The 11,531-nt window shown below is 54.1% G+C and overlaps 1 protein-coding gene across 3 annotated transcripts in view; it reads right to left on the bottom strand.

Moving 5' to 3' along the window:
• The window catches only part of SEMA3G (semaphorin 3G), a 62,280-nt gene that overhangs the window by 2,121 nt on the left and 48,628 nt on the right, over window positions 1–11,531 (bottom strand). For all 3 annotated transcript variants that reach the window (XM_005285257.5, XM_042861782.2, XM_042861781.2), the window contains 8 exons: window positions 9,590–9,704; window positions 8,990–9,059; window positions 7,737–7,881; window positions 6,192–6,423; window positions 4,753–4,844; window positions 4,070–4,111; window positions 2,825–3,050; window positions 2,050–2,189 (listed from right to left, as the gene is read on the bottom strand). In XM_005285257.5, coding sequence (XP_005285314.2) covers window positions 2,050–2,189; window positions 2,825–3,050; window positions 4,070–4,111; window positions 4,753–4,844; window positions 6,192–6,423; window positions 7,737–7,881; window positions 8,990–9,059; window positions 9,590–9,704 — 1,062 coding nt within the window. The remainder of the gene's footprint in view (window positions 1–2,049; window positions 2,190–2,824; window positions 3,051–4,069; window positions 4,112–4,752; window positions 4,845–6,191; window positions 6,424–7,736; window positions 7,882–8,989; window positions 9,060–9,589; window positions 9,705–11,531) is intronic.

The following is an 11,531-nucleotide window of genomic DNA, read 5'->3' as shown; positions in this document are numbered from 1 at the left end:
CACGTAATCCCATATCCTACTTCCCGCTATGCCGGCTCTGACCTCCGAGCCACGTGATCTCATATCCTACCTCGCACCAAGCCACATAATCCCATATCCTACCTCCCGCCATGCCGGCTCTGACCGCCAAGCCACGTGATCCCATATCCTACCTCCCACCAAGCCCTGTAATCCCATATCCTACCTCCCGCGATGCCAGCTCTGACCACCGAGCCACGTAATCCCATATCCTACCTCCCACCTCGCTGTCTCTGACCACCGAGCCACGTAATCCCATATCCTACCTCCCACCTCGCTGGCTCTGACCACCAAGCCACGTAATCCCATATCCTACTTCCCGCTATGCCGGCTCTGACCTCCGAGCCACGTGATCCCATATCCTACCTCCCACCAAGCCCTGTAATCCCATATCCTACCTCCCGCGATGCCGGCTCTGACCACCGAGCCACGTAATCCCATATCCTACCTCCCACCTCGCTGGCTCTGACCACCAAGCCACGTAATCCCATATCCTACTTCCCGCTATGCCGGCTCTGACCACCGAGCCACGTGATCCCATATCCCACCTCGCCAGCTCCAACTCCTGGCCTTCATGATCCCATATCCCATTTCCCGCCATGCCGGCTCTGACCACAGGTCCCCTGGCGCCCTGCCCCAGTCAAAGGGAATCTGATGGCTTCTATGGCTTCCAGACATTCCCCCCAGCCTTGCACTCTAAGCAGCCTGCCACCCTTCCCTCCTCCATTACAGCAGTGCTGGCAGGTTTCCACTGGCTGGCCAGCTGCAGCGGGAGCTGGGGCAGAGAGATCCCGCCTCCTTGGTGAGTGTCTTTCAGGAACGTCCAGCAGGAGAGCTAGGCAGGTGGTGGGAGCGGAGAGGGAGCGCACGTGGGAAGAACTCAGGGATGCAAGTCAGTGGGGAAGCAGAGCGAGAGCCTCGGCTGGCCTGGAGCGAACCAGACGCGGCTGATCATCAGACAGCAGGGGCCAAATGTGTCAGCGGGGCAGCCCCAGGATGATCTGGCCCCGGGGGCTGTGTGCACCTCCTCACACAGAGCAAAGGGTGCCTGCAAAATATCCCGGCCATTGTCACCAGTGGAGGCAATCGGAGCCAGAAAACCCTGCTTGGGGTGGCTTGTCGAGAGAGTCCCCAGAGAACAGTGGACCCCCCCCTTCGGGAAGGCTAGCCCCACGGCTCCGTCCCTTCCGCACGAGGCCCCGCCCCTCGCAGCTGGTGCCCTGAGCCCCCCACCTCCCATCCCGTGGTCCAAGAAGCCCCTGGCCAGCTGGAACCCTGAGCCTCCCCTCCCCCACTGCCAGAGGAGCTCCAGGCCAGCCCCGGCGGAGCAGCCCCAGCTGGCTGACCGATCCGAGCCCTGGCCGGAGCAGCCCCAGCTGGCTGACCGATCCGAGCCCTGGCCGGAGCAGCCCCAGCTGGCTGACTGATCCGAGCCCTGGCCGGAGCAGCCCGAGCCCAGCGTCCCACGGCAGCCTATTATACCTGCCGCCCATGTCGGCTCCCCAGTGCCAGCTCCATGGGGCTACCCTGCCGAGGGAACCAGCTTTCCTGCATCTCTGCCTGCATCTGCTTTCCTTGGGCACGGCTGCTCCTTCCTACCCCCTGCAATCCACTGCTGATGGGGCCATCTTCTACCTGCTCTCACAACATCAGCCGAGTCCTGCCCCAGGCCCAGAGCTCATCTAACATTCACTGAGGAGGCCCCTGCAGGCTGCCTCGTCAGACAGCAAGTAGCTGCTCAGCGTGTAGAGAATGGTAGAAACCTGCTCAAACAACGCTCCAGCGCCTCCCGGCCCCGAGCACGGACTGTAAGAGAACGCGGAAGGCAGACAACAGCTGCTGGCACATGGAGCCCCGGGCAAGAGGCAGCTCATCGACTGGGAGGCCAAGAAGAGGGGCAGGGAGACTCTGCTCATTGGACTGGAAGCTTTTGGCAATGGGTAAGGGGCACCATGCTGGGCATGGGGGCGCGGTGCTCCAGCACAGGAGGCAGACTGGGAGGGGGAGGTATGGGGGGGAAGGACGCCTCACCTCATCCCTTCGCTCGTCATGGGGTCTCTGAAGGAACCACTGCATGGTGGCCTGGGGCGACTTGGGGACGCACTCCAGGAAGGTGCTGTTGTGCTCCGTCCCATACACCACCTTCTCCTCGGCGCTGTCGAAATCATCCACTGTTGAAACACAGACGTTGGCTCAGTGCCCGAGGGATGTGGTGCACCCCATGGAGCGGGCAGCCAGTGCCAGCCACCACCCACCCCAACCCCTAGGGGACAGCCCTGACTCCGCTCAGGTGAGGTCCTCTGGCCTTGGGCCCAGAGCATCTGGAGAGACCCCGATAACCCCATGCAGTGCTGGCAGGGCACGTTTGGCTGGATTTGCTCTGTGGGCTGGGGTGGCTTGTCTCTCATCACCATGTGGCATGACATCACAGGGACAGCTGGTTAAGAGAATCCTCATTTGTGACCGCAGAGCCCACGCTCAGTGCCTCTGACTGGGATGTGGGTGCAGCATGTCTGAGCTGGGCTGGGGGCTGCATGAGTGACCTCCCTGCTCAGCACACATGGAAAGCTCGCTGGGGCAAAAACACCACCTGGAGGAAGGTGCTGTTCTGCTCAGGATCCCAGCTACATGGGAGGACAGCCCAGGCAGTGGACTATCTGTGTGGGCAGGAGAGTCCTGGATGCCTAGCCACCGGCTGGCCCCTCTAGGCCTATCTGCACCCAGCCACTGGGATGCTGAGTGGGAAGCTGGCCCCTCTCAGCCACACGTGGGCTGGGACACAGGCGGAGCACACGGGTCACCTTACCGGTCAGGTTCTGATCCAGACACTGGTGCATAGGGTTCCCGGTCCGGATGTCCTGGCGGCGGAACCGGCGCTTGCTTGACGCTTGGTACCTGGTGCAGGAGATGCCGTCCCAGGCACAGTATGGGTCCCGGGCCAGGCAGCACTCGGCACAGGCTGTGCCGTAGGTCTCGCACTGGTGCAGCTTCACCTGGGCCACCCCCACACGGGAGCCCACGTAGAGCATTTGCTGTGGGAGTAAATGGGAACAGGCTGGTAAACAGTAGGGGGGCTCTGCCTAGAGCCCAGATCTCCAGGATGATCCCATGGCAAATAGGGGCTGGGCAAAGCAGTGGGGTTGGGGCACTCTCCCCTCCCCAGCAGGAGCCAGGGTTCAAAGCCTGCCTGGGGCCATATAAGCCTAGTCTCTGGAGACTGGCGCTGTTCTGCTTGCTTTGGGTTCAGGACCGGATCAGAAAGGTTTGTTATTACAGACAAAGACTGAGGCACCACAAGCAAGGCCTAGACTAGGGGGGTGCTGCAAGGGCATTGGCAGAGCTGCATGGGGAGCCAGAGGCTGGAAGCTGTAGAGAAGGAGGGAAGTGCATTGGTGTAGTTCTGGGATGGGGGTGCAGGACTGGAGCAGCGGGGGGGCAGGGCAGGATGGAAACGTATCAACAGGGCTGTGTATGGAGGCTAGTAACCAGCCAGGCAGATCCATCAAAGAACACATGGCTGGATGATGCTCCCTGCTCATCAACTCCAGAGTTCGTTTCCAGGTAGAAATAAACACTCCCAAAGGAGAGGAATTTCCACTGGGTGGGTAAAGAGGGCGGGACTAGAAGGGAAGTGGCAAGAGGGGCAACCAACATTTTAGGATGAATATCAAGAGAGATTCCATTAAGCTGGGGAATGGTCTTCCAAGGCATCTGACGGAAGCCCCATTGTGTGGAGACATCCTGCCCTGGCTGCTGCGATAGACAGGATAGCTTAACACTGTGCTTCTCACACTGTGGTCCCCAGAACTGCTGCAGCCACAACCATGAGGCATCTGCCAATCTTCATGCATTGATGCTTCCTGCTCGGTCTAGTCCAAGCCGGACGCTGTTATGGTTTCCTGGAGTTTAAATACTGGTACACACACCCACATCTGCCCCCAGCGTCTCTCTGCTCCCTGCGCAGCCCCTTTGTGTCCATCTATGTCGAGTGTGCGTGCTAGCCAGGCTGGGTTCTGCCCTGCATTTGTCCCACCGAGAAGCCACTACTCACTCGTTTGACAGAGATTTCCATGGCGGTAATGGGTGTGGGAGCCTGGAGGAGGAAGAGACAGCCCTCAGCTAGGACATGGCACAGAAACGACCCGCCCCCGCCTTCAAAAACTCCACATTCTGTCTGTGGCATCTTCAATCCTTATAGGTTTATTCAGCTTCCTGCTCACCCCGCACCACCCCATCATCATGTATAGCATTTACTGCTTCCCGAGGGCTCACACACAAGCAAGAACTAAAGCTTCCCAGAAGAATGGACCCACACCTTTCCCCCAGAAGCCCACCCAGATCAGACTGGATTCTCCTCTCACTTTCCTCACTGGCCCAGCACGGAGTTCGTTTATCTATGCCAGCGTAAGAGGAGATCCCAGCCCATGGCCTGCACTGGAGACGGTCACACACACAGCTCATGTGCGCACACACTTACCCAAACGGAAGGCACTATGCCACACCCCGCACATACAACAGTCGCACACACAGGCTTACTCATGCAGCAGGTGCCACATATGAAACTGTCACACACACGTGTCAGCACAAGTGGTAACGTAGTTTGCATGGATTGTACATGCATACTATGTGTGTGTCATTGATTGCAGACACACTCCTATATGTGACACACTCAGACACACACGCACAAACGCCTGCACACCACTATCATTCACACATATGTGCCATTTATCGCACCTTAAAAACCTGCAGCTCCTCCAGAATGACTTCTTCAGCTGCGGCGAAGTTTCCTTTCTGAAGGGCTATGACCTTCAGTACTGAGCCGGCATCTGGATGGTAATAGAGCAAGAGCATTGACAAAAGCCCTTCACCTTGGCATCCTGGCCATCACTGGCAGTGGGGGCAGATGGAGACAATTCCTGCTGTGACACGCCTGTTGTTTTGTACACAACCTGCATACAAGGCTAAGCTCTTCACCATCAGTTTGCATCCAGGGCCAAGCACCAGAGAACTGTCCTGCACCACGAATGTCAGGGCCTGGACTCACCAGAAGGCGATCACTGGTTTTCCCTGCTAGGATGTTGGAAGGGGTCCCTCCCAGCCAGCTGGACAATGACTCACACAAACAATCATAGTAGGCACGGCTACAGCCCCTTTCTCCTATAAATCCCAAACCCGCCTATTACTGCTTTAATGTTGGACAATGACAGAGTTTATAAACACCTTTAATTCTTTAGGTCTTTCAGATCAATATCAATACAGCAGGGGCCTGCCCGGTATTAAAGGAACACCTTCCTTGAAGCTCAGGGGAGGCAGGGAACAGAGGCAGCATTTGCAGGGAAGCAGACTGAAAACCAGCCCCCCGAAGCAGTGAGTGTCTGGGAGCAGCTGGGCCTGGCCTATGGTTGCCAACCCTCCAGTATTGTCCTGGAGTCTCCAGGACTTAAAAGATTGATCTTTAATTAAAAATTGTGTCATGTGATTAAACCTTCAGGAATCCATCCAACCAAACTTGGCAACCCTAGCCTGGCCAAGCATTGAGAGAAATGCTAAGGTTAAGTCAGATGTATGCATGTAAGCCTTCTGTTGTTTTAACCCTTTTCTTTGGGAATGCTATGTTCCTATGGATCGATAAATAAAAGTTTGGAAGAAGGTTCTTAGAGTCACTGCATCCACCAATTGGTCACAGTTCCCTTAGGGAGAGCTATTACGAGTGTCAAAGACAGCTGGACCTGCAGAGACACCAAGGTTGGTCAGCAAGGGTGCTGATGTTGGAGGGTCCAGAATGAGAGTGGGGGGATCATGAGGTTCCAGCCTGAGAGAAGTGGGGGCATAGGGCCTGTCACTGGAAAGGGAGCACTTGGGAAAGACTGAAGAGGGGTCAAAGATGCAGCTAACCCTGTAACTGGGACAGCTGGTCTATTCTACCCAGATACCCAACAGCTAGTGAATGTTCAGCCCCACTGCGGTTAGCAATGTTGGCAGGCCTGGTGTAGACAGACTGACGGCACCATAATCAACATGGTATTTTGAAAGACCTGCTGTGAGCTGCAGCTGAATTGACCAGGGAGGATGGCCCAGAAGTGGAGATCCAGGGAAGGGACCAAAGGGAGATCTAGCAGGAAATGGCTGGCCTTGCTGAGGCCCTGGGGGTTCTCCTGTGGGCGCCAGCTCACCTGTCCCGAGAAACATGACATCATACTGCCCATCCTCAGCGTCCACCCGGTCCACCACGATCTGCCGCAGCCGGTGCTGCAGGTTGGTCTTCACCAGCATGGGCCGACGGTGCAATGGGTACACGGGTCTATACATAAGGGGGTGAGCACGGGCGAAGTGCAGGACCTCGTCGGGGTAGTTCTTGGTGGAGCCGTACTGCCGGCTGGGCTGGTTGGTGGTTTTACTGGGACACTGGCACGAGGCAAAAGAGACAGCATTTCAGCCTGACATTCCTGCTCTGCACTCCTGTGCCATGACACTAGGAGACACCCACCTACAGCCTCCCCAGCCCAGCACTTGTGAGCCACCTGCTCAGCCTTAACAATGACCTTGGGAATCTCTACTCCATGATGCTGTCTGGGTTTCTACGTCCTTCTCAAGCTCAGATCCATCCTGTTAACAGCCAAGGTGGAAGGCTCATTCCCATTAGCTCCCCTGTGTTATCTCCTCCTCCCCGTCCAACCTCAGACACAGGCCAGCTCGGTGTGGGGGGTGAGACCCCAGGAAGGGTTGTTATACTGAATGGGAAAACATGTCATAGACCAGGGGTGGGCAAACTATGGTCCACGGGCCACATCCGGCCCCTGAGCTCCTGGCCTGGGAGGCTAGCCCCTGGCCCCTCCCCTGCTGTCCTCCCTCCCCCGCAGCCTCAGCTCACTCGCTCCGCCACCGGCGCAATGCTCTGGGCTGTGAGCTCCTGGGGCAGCGCAGCTGCAGGGCCCGGCCTGACCCGGTGCTCTGTGCTACAAGGTGGCGGCGGCATGGCCCGGCTCCAGCCAGGTGGTGCGGCTGTAGCGCTGCAGCCAGCGGTGCTCCAGGCAGCACGGTAAGGGGGCAGGGAGCAGGGGGGGTTGGATAGAGGGCAGGGGAGTTTGGGGTGGTGGTCAGGAGGCAGGGGTGTGGATGGTGATCGGGGGGAAACGGGGTTGAATGGGGGCAGGTGTCCCGGGAAGGGGCAGTCAGGAAGGGTGGGGGTTGAATGAGGCAACAGGGGGCAGTCAGGGACAGGGAGAAGGGGTGGTTGAATGGGGCAAGGGTCCCTGGGGGGCCGTCATGAATGAGAGGAGGGGTAGGATGGGGCGGTGGGGGTCCAGGGGCAGTCAGAGGACAGGGAACAGGGGAGTTGGATGGGGCAGGAGTCCGGGGGAAGGAGGGCAGATAGGAGGTGGGGGCTGGGCCACAACCCCCTCCCCTAACCGGCCCTCCATACAATTTATGAAACCTGATGCAACCCTCAGGCCAAAAAGTTTGCGCTCCCCTGTCGTAGACACTGCTCTGCCTGGGAATAGTTCATTTGCCTCAATTAAATCCCAAAGTAGGTTCCACCTCCCGAAACGGATTCTGATGATGATTCCTGAAAGACCCAGGAGGAAAAACTGCTGGGAAGTTCGTGCCAAGGCAAATACACCACCCCTTGCAGAGGGTGAAGTGAGATGGGGTTAATAATGGATCATTTTATGAGTCTTCTCCAGACACCTTCAAAAACCAGGGTGTGAACCACTTACAACTCCTGGCCTGGGGTAGGGCACCTTGCCCTCATACGCTGCCCACTGGTGATCCGGGCCATCCTTATGGGCAAAGGGCCCATTGAAAACTTCCCAGATGTCTGCCATGTGGTACACACAGATGGCAAAGCCTTGGAAGACGTTGCTGAAATGAGAGGAATAGGTCCAGGGTGAGGATCCATTGTTAGCCACACACACACAGGGCTAGCAAACCCTTCCTATTAACAGTGCTGGGGACCTGTGCAAGAGATGGGTGTATTGAGGAGGGATAAAATTACCAAACCAGACACCAAATCCAAAAGCGAACTGCAAATCCACGGGCAACAACCCGCCCAATGAGATGGGACTGTGATCAGATCACAGTATAAATCCCCGGAAGACAATGTGCTGAATTCAAACTAAGGCAGCCACCATAAAAAGTATAAACATTCAAAACAATAAATATCATGAATGTTACAGGTTAAAATAAGTGAATCCTAGCTATTACAAAGGCTGGAAAAGGTCAATTAAAGTAACGAGCTAAAGAAATCAAGTGCCTTTATACAAACCCAAATCCAGGCATGGGAATGTTCACATTAGACATCCCAGTAACAACCTTATCTCTGACCCCAAGACCTAGCGACCAAGAGGCATGGTATTGCCATTTTCAGGTTACAGAAAGACTGCTTTAAAAGACTGAAAGATTTGCTTTGAAACATCAAGTATTAATATTTTAACTGAATCTGTCTTGCTCCAAATTACATAAATCACCCTCTTGAAGCCTGTTGTACATGGATCTGCGCAGCACTGTCCATTTTGAGTCTCAGATTATGCAGACATTGCACCAAGGACCCTATTTGGTATCTACTATCGTTCCATAACTACAACATATCTATCTGTAGGACCTCCAAGAGCTACGGCTATTCATACATATTTACACCAAAACCAACCCAGTGCATTTGCATTATTCATCATTCTTATGCAGGTGACCTCTTCTACCATTGCATAGTTACTAGACAAACTATCTCTTCTCACTTAGATTATATGCATTTTGGAGCTGGGACTTTCTTTTGCCACTCTGTTCAGCGCCTAGCCTACTGGGCTGGGATCCTCTTGACCCTACCACAATGTAAATAATAAACAATAATAATACTGAGCAGCATGGGGAAAAGGGGTGGGGATTGGTGGTGTTGGAATGGCTGATGTTAATTTTCGAGTGACAGAAGAAGGCCTTTTGTTCATTATAGAAAGTGAGAGAAGCTGTGAGTTGTTACCTGATGGTGCTGAAGAGGGCATAGATCTCAGGGCTCTTCCCATCTTTGGTCCTCAGTAAGAAGATGTCCTCTATGGAAGAGAAGGCTGGTCACCCTGTATATCAAACTACCCACTTCCACAGCACCCCACACCCCACCCATCTACTCCTTGATGCTTTCAGCATCTTGCTGGCTTGTCAAGAGTTGTGTCCCAAGGGATACAGCAGCCTATTCCCCAGCCAGTTCCAATCAATAATTCTTCCCCCCGCATCTCCACCTGCTGAGGGTTGGATGGGTGGGACAGAGTGAGGCAAGCCCCCCACCAAGATTCTCCCAAAGAGGCCAAGGCCAAGCTGGAGAGCATCTCTGGACTCCACAGCATCCCAGAGACAAACAGCTGGATCCCATTCTTGTCCCCAGAGGCCTCAGGTCAGCAGCCCATCCCCATTCAGCAGAGCACTTGCGCCCAACTTCTAGCACAGGCTGAACATTCAGGGCTTTCTCCTTCCACCCACCCCTGCCAAGTGGCCAAGTGAGCAGTCCTCTGGCCACACACGTATCAGACGGCCCCGATCCCAGAGCCCCACAGCCGGAGAGCATCCAAGCAGTTGCTCCTCTTACCCAGTTCATCAAAATAGGTGTCTATCCCATCCGGCCCTGGGACGGAGCACACCAGACGGGCTTTGTTGAAGGTGCTCCATTTGTTGACCAGCACCCGCTGGCCTCCTGCATCATTCTGGAAGGAGAAGGGACGTCACTGCACACACCTGGAAGCAGCCTGATAAAAGGTTAACTTAGAGACAATGAGTTTAGGAGGTTTGAGCCACATGAGCAGCCACAAAGCTAGTTTCTCCAGAGGGGACAAGGTCATGGTACCTTGACAGGAGACAATGGGAGATGGAGGATACTGCTTGACCTTCAGCTCAGATGGGATTATTGCATGCCAGGCCAGGGAAACACTGTTCCACCCCCAGCAACGACCCCCCACCCCAGATCAGTCAAGTGACTATAATCAGGGCCCAAAGAGACCACTATTGCCTGATGTGACGTTATTGATCTAATTTGGGGACCATATAGAACATAGTTGCAACCAAAGTCCTGTAGTGGCACCAAATCTTGTATAAAGGGGGTCAAATGGGGTGTCTAAGACAAGGTTATGGTTTACTGGTTATAATTATGCTGTCTATATGTGTGTATCAATTTTGTAGTTGAAGTTATAAATATTGGCTCTAAACTGTCTGTATTTCAAACTTATGCTATGCTTCTGGGAGACATCCCAGACAAGTTGGCGTTAGCTCTGCCTAGCCTGCTTGATGGCCCATTAAGGACCATCAGCTATACAACTGACCCATTGAGAGAGGGCAGATATGCCTTGCAACTCAGCAAAGTATGCAGGGACTGGCCCATGTGACTCCAGACTCCATTTTGCTGTAATTTTCCACAGTAAGGACAAAGAGGTGTTCTTACACCTGGAAAGGACTATAAAAGGCTGATGCCTCTCCTCCATCTGGTCTTCAATCCTCCTTCTTACCTCTGGAGGGACTTTGCTACAAACTGAAGCTCTAAACAAAGGACTGAATGACCCATCCCAGCTGGGGATGTTCCAGAGACTTGATTTGAACCCGCAGTTTATTCTATCACTATTACAAGCCTGAACCAAGAACTTTGCCATTACTCTATGTGATTGATTCCATTTAACCAATTCTAACTCTCATCTGTATCTTTTTCCTTTTATAAATAAACCTTTAGATTTTAGATTCTAAAGGATTGGCAACAGCGTGATTTGTGGGCAAGATCTGATTTGTATATTGACCTGGGTCTGGGGCTTGGTCCTATGGGATCAGGAGAACCTTTTTTCTTTTACTGGGGTATTGGTTTTCATAACCATTGTCCCCATATCGAGTGGCACTGGTGGTGATACTGGGAAACTGGAGTGTCTAAGGGAATTGCTTGTGTGACTTGTGATTAGCCAGTGGGGTAAGACCAAAGTCTTCACTGTCTGGCTGGTTTGGTTTGCCTTAGAGGTGGAAAAACCCCAGCCTAGGGCTGTAACTGCCTTGTTTGAGCAATTTCCCCTGAATTGGCACTCTCAGTTGGGTGCTGCCAGAACCGCATCGTTACACCTGGGGGAAAGGAGGACCAAGCTGAGATCCATGGAGCACCCAAAATCAATGATCACTTTGGCTGCATACTTCTGAAGTCAGGGTCCCAGAAATGGAGCAACATGTAGTTTGACAGAAAAATGTGACCCTAAGTGACTTGCCCAAGATCACACAGTGAGTCAGTGGCAGATCTGGGAACTGATCCCATATGGGCCAATTCCCAGTCTGGCGTTTTAACCCCCACACCATCCTTTCTCCTTTTCCAGGCCAAAGCTTTCCATAGCCCCTCCACTTGGCTGAGACATACCGGGGATACAGCACCAATGGAAGAAGCTTCCTATTCCCTAGAAAGGAACAGAAGCAGATTATGGGTAACAGGTGTAAATCCAGAGTTACTTAATGGAGCAGCTCTGGATTGACACAAGTAGAGTTAAGATCAGAATCTGGCCCTCCCTGGAGTC

The sequence above is a fragment of the Chrysemys picta genome, chromosome 7 (genome assembly GCF_011386835.1).
Source record: "Chrysemys picta bellii isolate R12L10 chromosome 7, ASM1138683v2, whole genome shotgun sequence".
In the NCBI taxonomy this organism is placed as follows: Eukaryota; Metazoa; Chordata; order Testudines; family Emydidae; genus Chrysemys; species Chrysemys picta.
The sequence above is the reverse complement of the archived record's forward strand: the minus strand, read 5'-3'. Positions and strand labels throughout refer to the sequence as shown.